The 18,843-nt window shown below is 33.0% G+C and overlaps 1 protein-coding gene across 1 annotated transcript; it reads left to right on the top strand.

The window, feature by feature from the left end:
- The first annotated feature begins 2,043 nt into the window (after positions 1 to 2,043).
- LOC129945921 (protein artichoke) lies at positions 2,044 to 18,359 on the top strand. The gene is made up of 4 exons (XM_056055896.1): positions 2,044 to 3,158; positions 15,692 to 16,706; positions 16,771 to 16,969; positions 17,028 to 18,359. The coding sequence occupies exons 1-4, from the start codon at positions 2,866 to 2,868 to the stop codon at positions 17,756 to 17,758; spliced, it is 2,238 nt and encodes a 745-aa protein (XP_055911871.1). The 5' UTR covers positions 2,044 to 2,865; the 3' UTR covers positions 17,759 to 18,359.
- The last annotated feature ends 484 nt before the right edge of the window (positions 18,360 to 18,843 follow it).

Raw genomic sequence — 18,843 nt, 5'->3', positions numbered from 1 at the left:
ATTGCCATTTGATGACGTACTTAGGACAGACTAACTAAGGCGACGCACGACGTCGATGTCGACGAAGACTAAGACTAAGACTAAGACGAAGACGACGACGATGATGTTAGACTCTGTCATGTGCCACAAGTTGATATTACGTCCTTTCTTTGACTTGGTGCTGTTAGTGCTGGGAGCTGGGTGATGGGTGCTGATGGTGGTGGCTGTCCGTCAGCCAGAATACTCGTAGTTTTGTTAGTTGTTAGTGCACGAGACATGCCCCAACTGAATGTGAGTATATAGTTTGTTGTACGCAGATTAACTAAAAATAAAACAACAGTATCAAGGATGTTTTTTTTCTGTTTTATCATTTGATTCTTTATTTTTCGTTTTTGGTTAATTAAATAGGAAAATATGCGCATTTTTGAATGGAAATTGCTTCAGACGTCAGAAAACAAATTGTTCTGGAATGCTGTCGTCAGTCGTTTGGATTGGAATTTTTCGGCCATAAAGCAGACGCCACTCAGTAAAGAATTTTAATTTAGTCAATAAGTTAATTAAAAAATTCCAGGGCAAATCAAGTCAATCGGTTTACGTAAGGAACAATAGCTACATATAATAATATGTATAGGTACCTATGATATGTAAGTTTTCAAGAGGACAGGCCTTTCAGAGTTTGTACGGATCATAAGGGTATTATATGAAGGCATATTCATACATATGTTTTTTTCTTTAACAATAATTTAAATGTCTATATTCAACTTTTACATGTTTGGGTGGTTAATTTTGGGCAGCGGCGGGCTTTAAACAACTCCTATCATGGAGAAGCAGTTCTTTATTATCACACTGAAGGATTTGGTAAAGGGTTATAATAAGTCTTATAACACAAACTAATTTTGGTGTAAACCCAGACTCTTGTAAATTTAATGTTTGACCTGCAGGCAGGTTATCTTGTCATTGTCATTAGTTTTTGGGGTTTTCCCAAGATGAGATTAAGGGCTTAGATATGTAGAAAAAATTCATCGGGTTTTTATTTATAATCTTTCAAAATTTCACTTTTTAAACGAGAAAAATAGATGCAGAAATCTCTCTTGTAGGTTTTTAAGAAGACATGAAACGCATATATGTTATAACAGCTTTGATAGGGGTTTGACAATTTCAACGATATTTATTTAATCTAAGAGCAAAAGCATCAACAGAATGACAAATAATTCGATTTTTATTGGAAAAAACAGAGCAATATTGGTTTTACATCAGAGTCAAAAAAATCCCAAAGCTTACCTGTTTAAAAAACACTGTGATTTTACTTAATTCTTTAAAAATCTAAAAAAATCAAACCATAAATAAAATGTAAATCAATTTTGTTTCAAAAATGAAAAATAATAACATGAATATAATTGCAATTTCAAGACCCATCATATCTTATATGGAATAACCAACGAAACGTCATACAGACACAGGCCCCACTTTACATACCCTCGCAGTTGTTATAATAATTATAGGTTCTGGTGTTATAGTTGCCCACAGCCAACCATCCCCAAAAATGTAGCCAATCCAAATCTTAAGCTCTCGGAACCCCAAAAGTACGAAAAAAGGGGGAAAGCTTGTTGATCTCTCCAAAACATAAAACTACAGCATTATGATAATTTTCCCGAATTATTGCGCGAGTCATAAGCGGGGATGTCATTTCTGATTGGCGACTACGCCACAAGTTGCAAGGGAGAGAAAACAATAACAATATTTAAGCAAGCGAAGCGGCAGAAACTTTTACTTTGGCTCTAAAGTGTGGATACGAGAGGATTCCATAGCATTCACAGCTTCATGCTCTCTCTCTTGAATTGATCTTGTCGTTTTTGGCGAAATAAAATGTCTCTTTTTTCTCGTCCGTCCGTCGTGTGTCGTCGGTCGTTGAGGATTGGGAGACACTGCTAAAAGTAATGCTCAATGACGCGACGCGATCTTGTTGACTATACTCCACTGTGCGCTCTGCTCTGACTCTGAGCTCTGAGCTCTCAGATCTTAGGCTATAGCTCGCTATAACTACTTGGAAAATAATAATCAACATTGGAGAAAAAACAACCACGACGACGGACAACGGACGACGACTATGACTACGACGACGACGACAAGATGATGCTGGTTGTGCTTCTGATTCTGCTTCTCCTATATTGATGAAGATCGCGGTGATCGTTTATAGGGACTCTATTATGGTTCTTCCATTGAAAATCGTTATCGTTTCCATAGTCGAATCCAAACCGTGCTGGTATGCAGACGTAAAATAGCTGCCTCTCTTATACGAACACGCTATTATAATAATTTATTTTTCAAATCGAAAAAGATGTTTTTATCGTTCATTTTAAAAATATAGATTGTTTTGTTTTTGCTAAGGACAGCATCTTCTTCTTCATCTTTGTCTTTTTCAAAAATTAAATCTGAATATCTCAAGATTCCGGGATTTTTGAAATTTTTATGAGAGTTAATTTGAATTTTAACGAAATTTACGCGATAGATTTGGAAACACCAAACATCTGGTGAGAGAGTGTCCTTTTTTGTGTCACGTTCACGTCGAATGGCCTGCGTCTTTTTTCAAAGTGATTTTGTGGATTTGTGCTTCGTTCCGTAACTCATTTGAATGTTATACGTCTGTAACTGAAGGGGATTTTCCCCGAAATAAGTAATACTATCTATAATCTTGAGCTTATGTAAATACTAGAAAAACGTAGATTTTTGCAGTACATATAGATTGTGCTTTTTGTGCAAAATATTTAAGTTAAGAATTTATGTGATAGAAATTTTGTCCGTTAAGAAAAATAATAATCCATCAGTGAAATCTCAAATTAACAAACAAAAATAAAATATATATTAAAATATAATTAAACCCCAAAAATGGACACGTTAATGATAATTTGGAACATTGCTTCGTTGCATTGTTCGGCGCGGCCAGAAATCTCACCGTGCACCTGCGAACCAATGCTTACTCAGAATCGCATCGCCCTATCATGCGAAAAAGTCGATTCGTTTAATCAAATCGTCGATGCTTTAGCCGCGGGCAAGTTCTCGTCGAATCTTACCATAAGCTTAGAGATATCCTACTCGCAGTTAGATGACCTGGAGATGAGATCCTTTTCTGAAATGAAGCTAAACTTGTACAAACTACGAATGACATCTGACAGCTTAAGGTAAATATTAAAAGTCCCTATTCTATCTTTCAAAAACGCAAAATCTCAAAAACTTGTACCAATAATTTTTGCAAGGAATACAAGTCGCTCGTTTACTCTGCTCCAATAGTATAATTTACTTAGTCTTTGTTTCACGATGAAGATAGATTCTTCTCAAGAACGCGGAGAAAGCGTGTATGTTTTGAACTACATCTGAAATGTTAAAGTCTTATCATCAACGTTTTTATTTTATTTTTTCTTCTTATTATTATTTTTCGTTATTTTGAATTATAAAGCCTCAGAATGTATACGAACGAAATTCTTTTGAAAATGTAATGTTTGTATAAATATGTATGTAGATTAATTATTATTATTGAAAAAAGAAACTGATATTATTATTGTTGTGATGGGAAAGAAAATATAGCGAACAGCACAGAAGCAGCGGCCGTAGCAGCAGCAGCAGCATTAGCGGCGCGGCGGCTGAGAACCTTTATAGCACGTCTCAAAAGATGCTTGCCGAAATCAAAATTCGAATGTGATATGAATAAAATTTAGAACTTTATCACGAAAATTTGTTGATCAAATACATTTCCTATCAAACTTCGTACATTTGTATGTACGAAACCGAAAAAAAAGAATCTGATACGAAATTCGAAAATAATAAATTCCGTCTTTTTGTTTTTATCAGAAAACAAGGTTCAAAGACAGACGAAACGAAAATTGAGATGAGATTTGACGTGCAAACGCGTCACAATTCGTTGGAAAACGACAATAAAGCGGAATACATAAAGTATTGGAAGTTTACTATATCAATAATAGCGACGTCAACGACAGAAATTATTTCTTGCAGTTATTGGAATATTTGTATGTGAGAAGATGATTTTTGTTTCAAAGATTTGTGCACTTTTCAAGCTCCAGAAAGCGGTTATTTCTAACTTCATATTGTTTTAATTGCTAAATTTGGTTCAGTACTTTATACTGTTTGTTTTTTGTTTAAATGAAAATTCAATTTTCCGCGAAAAAATTGAAATTACATGATAAGATTTTCTGATTCAGCAAACAAAAGATAGCAATCTTTTACTTTGAGTACACAGCTTTTTAAATGATTTGATTATATTTTGCCGCTATTTTGTTTTCATTGTTTTTGACGTAAAATGTTATTTTGTTTTTACAATAATAATTTTTATTTGATTTGACTGACAGGACGTTAACATTGTTTTATCAACTTAATAAGCGTGCGATTAAAGCATAAATAATTTAACTTAATATGCATATATTACGTTTATATAAGTTAATAAGCTAAAACCATGTTTTTTTAACGTCAACTGATATCTTTTAACGTTTTACTAAAGTTGAATACTTTAAATTTTAGTAATTTCCTTAATCTAAATTTATGTATGGCTTTTGAGTTTCTGACATTGCAAATTAAAAAATCTGATTAAGGTTTGTTTGATATGTATTTTTTTTCAAGAACTCTTACTTTTTATAAGTGTTCAGATGTAACGACTTTAATAAATGTTAGTTAGTATTTTACTAGTTTGCAAGCGATTGCGATTTTGGAATATTTATTTAATTAATAGAAAACAAGTACAATGCTATGTCTTGAGTTTTTTTTTATAGTAGGTTTTCGCCATTATCCTTTAAGGAAGAACAATGAAATCTACTTCTTTTTGGAAAAATCGTTGTTTTTTTTTTTAATTTCGAATTTTGAGGTCATATTTAAATTCTTTTTTTTTTGGATGGCGCAACACTCAGCTGAGAACTAGGTTCTGGTGACTTACAACTCTCATTCCTCTCATATGCAACTTTATAACGATAAATGTTTTTAGTTTCTTTGAAAAAATAGGCTTGTTGAGGCCTAAAACTAGTGAGATGTCATTTTAAATTTAATCATTATTTCCCAACAAACCCACAAAAGATTAAGAATAGCTAAGTAGATAAAACGACTGATTTTCTATTGGAATATCAATTGAATAACAATCCATATCTATTACCATATCTAGTTACCATAATAATTAATAAGGTGGCGCAACAGTCCGTTAAGAACTAGGGTCTAGTGACTTACAACTCTCAACACCTCCTGTTTGCGAGTACTGTTGTCAGGGATGGAGCCAAAGTAAAGTCTAGCCAAAATAGACAAACCATTCTTCAAACTTCAGAATTATTCGCATATCTTTTAAAATTGTCTAATTGCACTAAGGACATCATTAAAAGCAAGTGATAAAAATGTTAACAAACATCCTATTATGAGCATCTAGAAATTCGTTTTATTTATATGCCCTAAAGGACTAAAGCAATCAAAAATGTTATATTGATTGTCCAATTGTATCGTTGGTTTAAAAGGAAAATATGAAACTTTATATTTAAAAAATATATTTAAATTTATATCTTCTCCTCCGATCTCAGCTTAAAAGAATTAAAGAACTCTTTTTACGTTTAATGTATTTTGGCTTTGTAGTTTAAAACTTTTAAAAATTAAAGAACACGTCTACCTCCATAAACAAATTAAGGGTTCGGCCACCCTGGAGATAAAAAAATATGTTTTTTTGGGGATTTTTTCAGAAACAATAAAAAATAAATTAAGATTTGATTATACGTATCGGTGGCAATACACAAAAAATGTGTGTTTAAGCGATTTAATTCAAAACGGTGGCTGTGCAGAACCAGAACAAAATAACAACCTCTGTAATTTTTCAATCATATTAATCTTATGATAAAGTTTTATGCAAAATATACTCAAAATTTTAAGTCAATCGGTTGAAAAGTGTGTTGTGTAGTACAGGGACCTCTTCTATGTAACTTGATTTTACAATGGAATTGCTCGAATTAGAAAAATTGGTACTATTTATCTATTTCACTACTTTCGAACCAACGAGAATCGAATAGTTTTAGTATTGCCAACTATATTCTTATATGAACTTTCGAATGAACGAGGAACCACGTAACTCGAAAGTAGAATTGAAACCAAGTCAAAATAGAAAATAATCACTCTACATCAATTGTGTTTGCGAGCGAAGTTTTTATTGTCAAAGTGTAAGAAAAAGTTGAATATGAGTTCCATTTACCACCCCAATTACACCGGGAATTCGTGATTTTTACCAAAAATAGCTCATTCATTTCAAAATTCATCAATAGCGGGCACATGACTCTTTCAATTGAAGTCAAAACTTCGGCAAGTATTTTTGACATGATTTGCTGTGCAATTTCAGCGTTCTTGTAACCACCGATTTGGTTTTGGTAACGTCCTGTTGTCAACAAATTCAATGCTGCTGAAAACTTAATAATCGGAACTCATTTTGTCTTCTGCGAGTAGTCATGTCGAATATAAATCCGTCTTTAGAAAGACGATAGCTCTTTACAAAACTAAAACAAAAGTATATATTTTTCATTAAGAATGCGTTCTAATATTCTACCGTATATATTTGTACAAACCTTTTTTCACTCAGCTCCATTAACTTGGAATTATCTCTTATTTTTCTGCGTTCAATTTGTTTGTACCGTTCTTGGTGTCCATTTTTGTAATAATTATTCTTGTCCAAAAATTTGGTGTTTTATTTTTGTTTGTTTTTAAAACTGTCAAAAAACTCGTTACTTGTTTGAAAGTAGAAATTTTTTTGAAAACAAGTTGGTATAACCGGAACCCGATTCTACTTTTATACGTAGTACGATTTGAAAGTAGAATCGAAAATGAGTTTCGAATAGAATCAAAAGTAGAATCGAGTTACATAGTAGGGCCCCTGTATTGTGATAAACGCATTCAGGGATAGTATTTTTGAGGTCCTAGGAAATACCATTTTAAAATAAATTTTTTTTTTTGACAACTTCAGAGCTTCATAACCATTTCTTTTTTTTTTGCATAAACCAAATATATAACAATAGTTTAAAAACGTCTGTTTTCTATCGCCACCGAAGTCGCCGCCGGACGGAATCTAAGATTTCCCTTTTGTTTTAAATATTTTAATTACAAAAATAATTTATAGAGTTTATTGAAGTAAATCGCATATTTGATTTGGCAAGTTCACATTTTTTTAAATTTATGAAAATTTTCTTAGATGGATCAGGAGCGTGAAACATATGTAATTACAATTCACTTTTTAATCTCACTTAGCAATCATCCTTTCATAGTAAATTCTTGAGAAAGCGGATCATTATGATTTCTGACAGCAAAATTGAGAATTTGTATTTATGTATGGATATTTCTTTTAGAAAATAGATGGTTAATTGAAGGTTTTACGAAACATTTTAACAGCCACTTAGGTACTAAGTGACGTTACAACTATGGGTCTATTTCATTTGCGTTTTATATCAGGCCGTATCGTAATTTTAAGCCAACTGATAGAATGAAAAAAGTGAGAAGATTTTTTCTCTGGCGATATATTTCTTAGGTATTCAGGATAAGACTGACCATCCAGACCTCTGACTTGACCTGCGGATGACAGGCACTTCATACATATCTACTTTGTGTTATACTTTGTAAAAACAGAGCACAATTTAATCACATGTTTTGATTTTAATTTTTTTCTATGTAAGTTTTCCCATCTTATCAACAGAAATGTGCATCTGAGGTGATAAATTATTAAAAATCTACCTATCTCCCATATGAATCAATAATTATTATTTTGTTTTAGTTTCTCTTACTTTATCAATGAAATATTTCCAAAGGTCATCTCTCTCTGTCTAAAACATAGAATTTATTTAGTGCCGCTGAAAGGATTCTTATCGTAATCTTTGGTGGCGGTTAAGAGATTACTGATAAGAATATTTGTTGTCGTTGTCATATAATCAGAAACTGACATTTCATTCAATTAAGAAGATGGACGTTAGAAATTTAATGTAGAAAATTATTTCCTATCAATATTCAAATGGCAACAATTCTTGTTAAGCCGGTATGGTAGGGCAGCGGCGACGCGGCGTGGCGTAGGGGCTTTTTTTAGAGATGCCTGACGTTTCATAACATCGTACTTCTGTTTAAGGCAATAAATAAACTGATAAGGTACCTTGTTCTTTTTGCAATTTTATATGCAGTTTTACGTTAAGGTGTTGCCTACATCGTATGAGTTTAGGTTTTATTTTGCAATGGGGACAAATTTAATTCAAATGGAAATCCCGCGTGTCATCGGTGCTCGCCGAATATCATTGATCGGTGACAAAAAAAAAAAAAACAGAAACAGAAACACACGCGGTTATCGCTGCTTGCGGGACTGTTGTGTTGAGATTGCAGCCGTTTAACGACCACTTTGACATTTTTACGACTGGCGCCAGTAATATTAATTTTTTTATGATGATATTATATTTTCTAGTTATTGAATAAAACTTGTTGTTGTTGTTGCTATTTTGCGTAAACTGAACCGAGAAGATGTGTTCTTTCACAGCTTTAGCCTTTGTCCTTCCATAAAAGTTTGTCTGGCGTTAGCTATTTAACGCATTTATATATTGAAATCTATAAGTTGTTTCCTTTGTTATTGTTGATTTGGTATTTACAGATTAGCAATTGTATTACCTACTTTAGAGCTTGAGTACTGCGACGACGATGCGGACACCGAGAAGAAATTTAAATGATTAATTAAAAGTAAATAAAAGACATTTAAATTATTCGCATTTATTTTAATTATATAAAATCAAATAAATTACAATACCTTAAAACGAATTTGTGACAGGCAATTTATTTTGATTTTAGATCTTCTAAATGAAAGTTCCTTATCTTCAACGTCAGAGTTTTAGCATTTTGCTTTGGACTGCAGTCAAGAGGGATAACAAAAAGTATCGGGTGTTTTTTTTAGAGCTTGAGAACTTTTAATATTGAAACAAACAAAAAATATTGTTTTCATAATATGTAGAAAATAATAGAGAAACCAAAACATATAAAAAACCTTGCAATTTTTGATTTGTATTTGCAAATTTTTTATATTTCTGCAAAATATTTTTTTCAAAATAAAAGAGAATGTGAATTTTTCACAATAAATTAAGAAACAGTCAGTTTTGAAATACAAAAAAAATGTTTTGTGGATATTTTAATAGACATCTGAAGGAGTTTCTTCATTATTAATGACTGTCTCTATGCAACGTGGCATATACTCAAGAAGTTTTAGGAGTTTACATACTGGAATGACGTTCCATTGCTTTTGTATTACAAGGTGTTTATTGTTAAAAACCATGGTGACTTAACTGTTTTTCAGATCCGCTCGCAAATTGATAATAAGGTTGAAAATGGGAGACCAAGATGGCCATCATGGATTCGATGCTTGCGAATCCAAGAACTCACCAATTGCTTGGGTATAACGATCTTTCTCAATATGCTTCCTGAGTAACATATTTTCCTCCCTCAGCATTCAAAACAATTGTAGTACCCGTGGCGTGATGGTTACTGTGTAGGACTGTAAATCCAAGGATTTTGGGTTCAAACTCTGACTGTGCCATTGAAAGTTTTTTCACATTTACGGCCTTTCACAAGGAACTGCTAAATCCTCCAATAGTAATGCTTGTTATCAAAGGTGTATTCTCAAATTATCAGTTCGGATTTGACTTAAAACTCGAGGTTCCTTCCATTCCTAACAACATTACTCGCACACAGGAATGGTTGAGAGTTGTAAGGCCCTGGTTCTTAACGGATTGTTGCCCCACCTAATACTCTTTCAAAATATCATAATATATTTTGTTGGTATAATGGAAGTGAAGCTCAGTCAGAGCTATAAACGTATATTTTTGTTACATCATTGTCTGTCTCGTAGTAACCTCTTAAATGAACACTTGTGTAAGTTCGTGGGTCGGTCCAATTTGGACTTAATTTCAAAAATTTTGACCATGATTCAAATGCTTAATTATTGTTTTGTCTGCCTTAATCAATGACTAACCTAGCCCCACATTTAAAAATCGGAGGGAGCTTCTGGAAATAAAGTTGTTATTTTTTGAGGAGGATTGTATAACAAGCTTTATCGTCTTTTAAATATCAATTATAGCCAATATTTAGTTGATACATTTTGGAAACAATTGTGCTTATTGGCGAAGTCATTGAACTAGAAATTACCTTCTTTAATAAATATCGTTTAATGGATGAAGTGCTTATAATATCACGACCTTTTAATTTTTCAAGAAAATTTACATAATTTGAATTTAAAAATTTCATCATGAATGAACATATTTTACAAAATAGAAATGTCATCAGAGTTTTACTTACTTAACTGTCAAACTGTAAAAAGCAATCCTTGAAACTTTTCATGCAGCTAAAGTCCTTTAAAGATTTGAAACTTCGATTTTCTTGATAATTACCAGTCTTTCCTCCGGATTAGAGAAACAAATAATTGGATTAAGAAATTGACTTATTAATTAATAAAAGGATACATCCTTTTTTGTTTATCAATAATTTGAAAAAAAGACAAAGGTGAAAAGTAAGTCTAATCCGATTTGACCTTATAGTAACTAAACAGATTTGTGAAAGCAAAAAGCTTCCAAAATAATGATGCAACCTTTGCCTAGTTAACATCATACCAAACAGTTCTGTATTGGTCATGATCATTTTTGATGTCAGTTGTCAATATTATCTTCAAATAGCAATCTCCAACTATCAATGAAAATTTTAATAGCTAAAGTGACATGTGCTGTGCACTGTGCAGCTTTTTTAGAGATTTAATTTCAAAATTTATTTGGAAACGAAATTAAAACAATTCATTTCTAGGACTCCCACTAAATTGAATAATAAAATGGTAAATATGCAAATGTGACTTCGATATATTTATTATTTTGTAAAACACAAATCTTTGACACAAGACTTTATCTCTTTCCTAGATTTTAATTGTAAAATTGCTCACCCATAATAATATAGCAAATCAAAAGCTCCTACATATGGTCCTTGAATATAAAAGATCTTATTGCACTGATATATTTACAACAGTTTCTATACAATTTATTCCATAAGCAATTATGTCCAGAAGAACAACGCATAAAATATTATTTACAAAAATTATTATATTTCTACTGATTCTGATACTGATACTTGTTGAGTTGGTCTTTTGTTTATGCAAATGAGGAAGTTACTAATTCGTAAAATTTCCAAATCAAATTCAAACAATTATTAAAATTATTTATTATTGTATTTTCTTCTGTGTGTCTTGCGTCGCGAATGCGAGTGAGTCTACACGACTCTTAACTAAATTCAATTAGTCGCTCATCTTTGACGAAATTGACGCTTGACGGCTCGACTGTGGCATGGCGGGTGACTTGACTGGCTGACTGGGAGCCTAGGCAACCGGTGCTGCGGCGGCGGCGTGGAACTTTTGCGCATTGCTATTCCTGATATCTTCGCTTCGCTTTAAAAAAAAACAAAACAGAAAAACATGCGAACGAGATATACACGACTCGCATGTACTGTCAACCAAGAGGACACTCATAACTAAGTCCCCCTATATGGACACTTGCAAATATTTATGATACAAAATTTATTATATATTTGTTGTATCATTTCACCATGAGGAGGAGGAGGTTGACAATTGAAGTGTTTTTCGTAATGGGAATGAAATGTGCCGGGAAGTTCAGTAGTTCTACACTTCGACTCTTGAAAACCTATATAATAAGTATAATGGTGAAAAGATCGACTAGATCCTATAGAAATATCAGCAATGCGTTGCGTCGCCATCTTCGTCTTCGTCTTCATCTTCGTTTTGATCGTTGAAATTATTTATATGGTATCGAATTGGGTGCGGGAGAGGGTGTTCCTCATAAAATGAAAACATCATCATCATTATCATCGCATATATAACATCGTTGTCATTCGTCGTCATACGAGTAGTAGTAGTAGTAGTCGTCGTCGGATCAACATTCACTGAACTTGATCAGTTTTAATATAATTGTCACACGACCTATTTGGCCTTTGGCCTTTGATTGATCATAACAATTGATCATCATTTAATTTGCGTCCAAGAAAAATATTTTCTTCTGATATTTTATTGTTGTATAGTTTAGGTACTCATTTATAGATGTTTGTGATATTTGCTAAATTCATCTCTAAAAAAGAAGGAACAGAAAAGTCATTTGAATAGGGCTGCAATTGAGGTAGTGGTTTATTTTCTTTTGCATTCAATTGGAAAAATAAATGAAAAAAAAACATGCGTAAATACCTTTGAAATGACGAAGTTAAAAATGAGATACTTACTTGAAAAACACTTTTCATAACATAGAAAAAAAACAGAATAATCTTTGAACGACAATATTAAAAATTGGGTTTTAAATTAGTAGGATTTTAAAAAGTGGCACTGAAAAAAGCTAAACAACTTTAGATTCAAAAACTTCAGCTTACAATTTTTTTTGCATAAGTGAATTTTCTGTAAATAATTAAAAATTACTTAATACTTGTTAAAACTTTTCCAGAATAGTGGTTAAGGTTATTTGACTCATTACCAACATCTTTCACTTGGGCGTATACGTACTTTTTGTCTGCTAACATTTCGTTAGTTATATCTCTATTTTTGTCAGTGCTTGCACATTTGACGCTCGTATTTGTTTATATAGAAAAGAAAGGAGTATTAATAATTTGCTAAGTTAGGAATGAAAACAAAGCATTGTAAATTTAAACTCCGAAAATATGCCCTATCTTTACTTTTTCCAGTTGTTATATTGTAACTCATTCTCAACTTTGTAGATTTCGACGTGAGAAATCATCTTTAAAATAGAATAGATATCTAAAAGTCACTAAAACTTCTTTCGACAGGTTTTTCAATCCACCAAGAAATTTATACTTGCATAACTTATAAATTATTACCATTTAGAGTTAATAAATTTACATTCAACTTTTCTAACAAGTTTCTATTTTCTAACAAGCAATCACTCACCTTCAATTACATTCGATGTAATAACATACAAGTAGCTAAAACTTCCCACTTCAAACAGGTCACAAAAAGTAACATACGTTGAGCTCTGTCCATGATGGTTATTTTAGCTTCCATCATAGGTATATCCTTGTTGGTTGCATAATAATTATGAATATATTTAGAAATGTCATTTAAACACAAAATTCCCGTCTATTAAAAAGCTACTATCTGCAAAATATAATTAATCCTGAAAGCGCCGTTAATTGGAATCACTTAATTTACATTAAAATTAAAAATAGAACCCGCACTCTGAAACCATTATCGTGGCATAAGAATTCACCACCATACGCTGCGCTCGCTGGCGCTCTAAAAATAGCCCCCAACACGAACACGACTATTAAATAGCTCTTACCTCTGCGAGGCATAGCGCCAGCAATTATGGAAAAATGCGTAACGGAATGTGCTCTTAAGAGCCAAGAGCCAAAAGAGGAAAAGGAAGGAAGTTCCTGCGATAAAGCTGATGATGATGATGCTGATGATGATGGTGATGGTGATGGGTAGCCTGATCTCATAAAGGCAAAAATAACTAGGAAACGACTTTAAGACCAAAAGAGGCTGCTAATGAATAATGTATTTTATACTCCATGCATATTATCATACTAAGTTTTTCATACTATATTCCTATTAACAGGTGGATGAAGACGACGACGAATGGGGGCAGTGTCCTTTAGGCTCCTATAGGCGTGATTCTCTACAGTCGTCTGTCAGACGACGGAGACGGATAGTAAATAATGTCTTAACCTCTTTGATCATTTATGCATATTTCCCTCATCCGCTTACAGCGCCATCATTGTCTGTGTATGTTAAAGAATGTTTGAGTTGGCAATAAATTCCATCATCACCCACATTATTAATTAAGAGCTTGATATTTGCTTTAATTAAGACCAAGAGAAACCTGTCTGAGATGACATTTCAAATCGAATTCGAATGTTCTACATAACCCAAACTGAGCCGATTTAAAACAATCACAAAATCAATTAAAAGTTTTAAATGAATGAATTTGGCAAATTTAGTTAATATTAACATAACTATACTATCAAAGGTATAGTGATACAGCTATAGGTACTTGAAAATAATTGAAGAAACATTATCAGACTCAGAGAGAGTGATAGAGAGCCATCTCCATCATTCCACTCCACAGTCCACATGCTGCGCCATGCCGAGCGAGTTGTGGCAGAATTTCAAAACATTCACTTGAAATACAGTGCAAAAGGCCAACAATCAAATTCCCATCTATACCTATATACAAAAACAACACTCCACTGTGGTGCGTTGTGCCAGAAGTCGAAGCAGAACGAAGTCGAATGACTGTTCTCCAATCCCCAATATAAATGATCGTGTCTTCAATAAAAAGTATATCGCTGCCATTTCAATGCATGCGTGAGTAAGTAATAATCTAGAAATGGTGTTGTTCTTGTCCCTGGTGTTGTTCAAAAACAAAAAAAGAACAATATTAACGATCTTCACCCATTGTTCTTTAGCGCAAAGTATCTTCATCTTCATTAAGGGAATCAATTGACTTAGAGAATGAAAGATGTCATGTACTTGACGCTTGGCGCCTGGCGTCATGCGGTGTGGTGTGCGGACTTACGCTAGCTGCTGCGCTGGCCAACTGCTGCTGTGACAAGCGAAGTGCGTTTATTATACACTACACATGTACCTATTTATTATGATATTAAATCCGATTTAAGTATTAAACTTTAGCTGTGGAAGTAAAATCTAGCTTTAAATTTAATTAATCAGTTTGTTTATTTCCGTATGGTTGTTGTTTTGTGTTACTTTTTGTTTTGTTTCTTTTTTTTAATTTGGTATGAATAAAAAGAGACCATCAGTTATCTGTTGACGAATGGAAAATTTACTAGTTCCGATTCTTAGTTTCTCCTTTGGTTTAGTTGATTAGGTTGTTCTTGTTGATTCTCATTGATTTGAAGGACGGCAGACAGATGTTTTTTTTTTTTATTTTGAAAGATGTCTGAGTAATGTCTTGGATTTTAGTTTTTAATCGATTTTGTAGACATTTTTTGAGAGAACCAGTAAATGTTTGCATACCCAACATGAAATTAAATTGGAATATCCTGTTTTTTTGCCGTTTTTGATGATGATAAAAGTCTTTTATGTTCATTTATAAAATACCTTCTTTATTCTTTCAACAAAAATAAACTTGAAGAATAAAATCTCGTTTCATTTTTTTTCGGAAGGATTTCATTAAAAGAAAAATTCGGATTACTCGTCTTGAACTTTAATAAAATAAGGTGTCACTCATTATTCCCAATGTACTTACCCTAGATTCAATACATAATTTTAAAAATATATTAATTTTAAGCAGACGTTTATTATAATAACAAAACAAAACCTAAAGTTCTTACGGTTTTCTTGCTATAAATAAATACTTAGTGATAAGGTAAATAAACAAGTTCATCTATAACCTTAAAAAAACACACAAAAAAAGACAGAGAGAGAAAGAGAACAAAAAGTTCATGAATGGAAACGATGCAAATGATTCACTTCAACGACATCAGCCTCATTCGTTTCGGACATAATATACGTAAACATGTACAATTTAATAAATATGTATAAATGTTAAAATAACTTTATCAAAACAATAATTTTTAAAATTTCATGTTTCGAATAACAATAACAAATAAACAAAAAAAAAAAAATCATAAACATTCTCTTTTTGTTTTCTTATTATAGGACTATCCCAGAGATGCCTTTTCGGGGACTTTCGAATTTGGAATACCTTGGTTTAGCTGAAAACGAATTGGACGAGATACCGAGGCATGTGCTGCATCATCTACCGAAAACATCGACGTTAGACTTGGGGAAGAATAATATAAAAGCAGTCCTGCAAGATGACTTTAAAGGAAATCCTAAGATAACGTTCTTGATATTAGTCAGTAACAATATAGCAAGGTTAGATAAAGGGACTTTCCCGACAGAAGTCAAATCGTTGCATTTGGGTCGAAATCAAATCACGACCTTAAATGGAACACTGTTGAACCTTCCAAATCTTGAGTCACTCTTCATAAATATGAACAATATTCAATCTCTAGAAAATGAGTTGCCAGTCTTACAAAATCTCAAGTTTATTCTCGCGCAAAACAACAGCCTTGAGAAGCTACCTCAGAGTATGAGAGACATGCCGAACCTTGACTCACTGTTTTTCCAGAACAACCAGCTGAAGTCCCTGGACGGTGTGCTGCGCAATGCCAAAAAACTAAAGGAACTCAAGGTCCACAATAACAAAATCGAGTATTTAGCCCAAGACGAATTTCTTGAGGTTGAGTCGTTGGAAATTATCGACATGGCATACAACAATATTAAATCGCTCAATAATTCTCTGTTGCCAATGAAAAGTCTTATAAAGTCGAATTTTTCATTTAACGAAATGGAAGTATTTTCCATGAACGAAATTCGAGGCTTGGAATATTTAAGAGAGTTGGATATTTCATATAATCGCATTCAAAAGCTCACCGGACGTCAGGAGAATCGAATTGATTCACAGTCGTTTTTGGTTGAATTGTATTTAGATCGAAATCAATTGAGATCGCTAGATGGCGCTTTAAGTGGATTGAATAAACTAAGAAAGTTGATGTTGACTCACAATCAAATCGAACGTATAGACCCGGAAGACTTTATTGGTTTAGAAAGTTTGGATACTCTGGATTTGTCACATAACCAGCTACTGACTTTGGAAGATACTTCAACCGTGAGTTCATTGTGTTCTTATATTTTATTTACATTTTTTAATATTATATTCGTATTTTTTTAAGACGGTTCTTCCATCGCTCAAAACGATAAGAGTAGAGTACAACAATCTTACGAAACTAGAAAAGGACTTCCATGGCTTACCAGTTCTTTGCCATGCCAATTTGATGCATAACCAGATAACGTCTGTGTCAGCTGAGCTTGTATCAAAAACTAAGTGCTCCAATCATGGTGTTCCCGGTCGTCTTGAAATATGGCTTGAGCGTGAGTTTCCTCAAACTTAAATGAACAAAAACCGTGTAATATCAATCTTTTTTTGTAGATAATCCAATTATGTGTGAGTTTGAGCGTGTAAATGAGCTTTGTCCGATAATGTCCTCGCAGGAGGCCAGTATCCGTGGCAAGTCGCAATGCTACGAAAATGATCGTGAAGTCTGCAGCGAGACGCCTCTGCTCCTGCAGGCTACATATTCTGATAATCTTCCCTTGATTTTAAAATCGGGACAGATGTTTGTCGCTGTTCCGATAAATCCCATTCCTTTCAACCCAAAACCTATGAAAAAGGTAGATTTGTTGCCAGCCATCATATCACCGAGTAACTCACAGTATATCAAAGCTCTACCAGCACCGCCCCCCTTGATTAGTGCTTTATCCCCAACTTCCACAACAACAACATCGACAACAACAACTTTGCCCACCACAACAACGAGCACCACAACAACAACCACAACGACGACAACTCCAGCTCCAGCACCTTTGGAAATAGAAATAGAAACTGTGACACAAAGGGATATCCTATCAGCGCATCAGATACCACTGCAACATCAGGAAGATATCATCCAAGCCGTGATCCCATTGCAACATCCAACAGATTTCCAAACAGACTACCCCACAATTGAGTATGTTCCGTTGCCAGAGGAAGATTCGGGTCAGTCGAATTTCTCCGATGGCGAAGATAATTCAGTGCAAGAAGTGTATTCGCCAGTGGTTATTCCAAGTTTAGAGAATTCACAGAGGCGTCTAATGCAAGAAGAGCCGCCTGAAACACCTTAGGTGTTTCCTAGATGGAGGCGTGATATATGAAAGTTTAGTTTTTGTTGCGTTGTTGAGGACACGTGAGGACTATAGAGGAGAGGAGGAGAAGAAGGAGGAAGAAAAGAAAGCAGGAGAGCAAATGTTTAAGTTATTAATACATTTTTAATTATAAGTTGTTTTTAGTTACAGTAATTATATTATTTTTATTATTATTAACTATAATTTCGTTTTTTTTTTTATTTTTTATTTTCTATTATACATTTTTAATTTACTAAACATCTGATTATATTTTTGATTTTTATTATTATTTAATTTATGCTTAAAAAATGATAACAAGAAAATTACATAATGTAGAAACTGAAGCAGCGTAGAAAAAATAAGAATATTAGGACTCACGAAGTTTTGTTTTTTATTTTATTATTATTTTTTGTTTTTGTCATTAATAAATAATAATAATAATAATGTGTGTGCATGCAGGCTGGAGATATTATATTGTAATGTACTTGAGAATGTAAAGCCAATCCAAAATAGAAATGAAAATCTGATGTAATGTATAAGGACAATACGATATTATAGTTTTGTAGGAAATAAAAAAAAGGTATTTTCCAAAAACTGTGTACTCGTAACTATTATTTTTCCGGACTAAAATGGTTAAGACCAGGCTCTATTAAAGAAGCTATATTGTGAAAAGTATTGAGTTATTATTGCTTAAGCCAGTCACGTACATATTGGCTCAGAAGTAAAACTCTGATGCTTAGATAGCATTTTTCTCAGAACTTTTCCACTGACAAACATTTTAAACCTATACCTTTTCACTCTTGTTTGAAAGATTGAAGTTAGGTTTTGAATTTAACTCAAACAATCTTTATTAGCTTTGTTTCCAATAAAAATAAATTTCAATATGAAAACAAATCTGAAGGAAAATGTAAAAGTTTAACACTCGTCTTATATTGACATTTTTTATTATCAAGTTTCTCCACTTTTTGCGAGCCCAAAATTACTAAGTCTAGTGGTCTAAGCAATATTTTTGGTCTTTCTTTCATGTGCAAGTTTCTCTACGATACTTCCGTAGCATTCGATGATGTACGTTTTTCCGCAGTATC

The sequence above is a fragment of the Eupeodes corollae genome, chromosome 2, assembly GCF_945859685.1.
Source record: "Eupeodes corollae chromosome 2, idEupCoro1.1, whole genome shotgun sequence".
NCBI lineage: Eukaryota > Metazoa > Arthropoda > Insecta > Diptera > Syrphidae > Eupeodes > Eupeodes corollae.
Note: the sequence above shows the minus strand (reverse complement) of the source record. Positions and strands in the feature narration are given on the sequence as shown.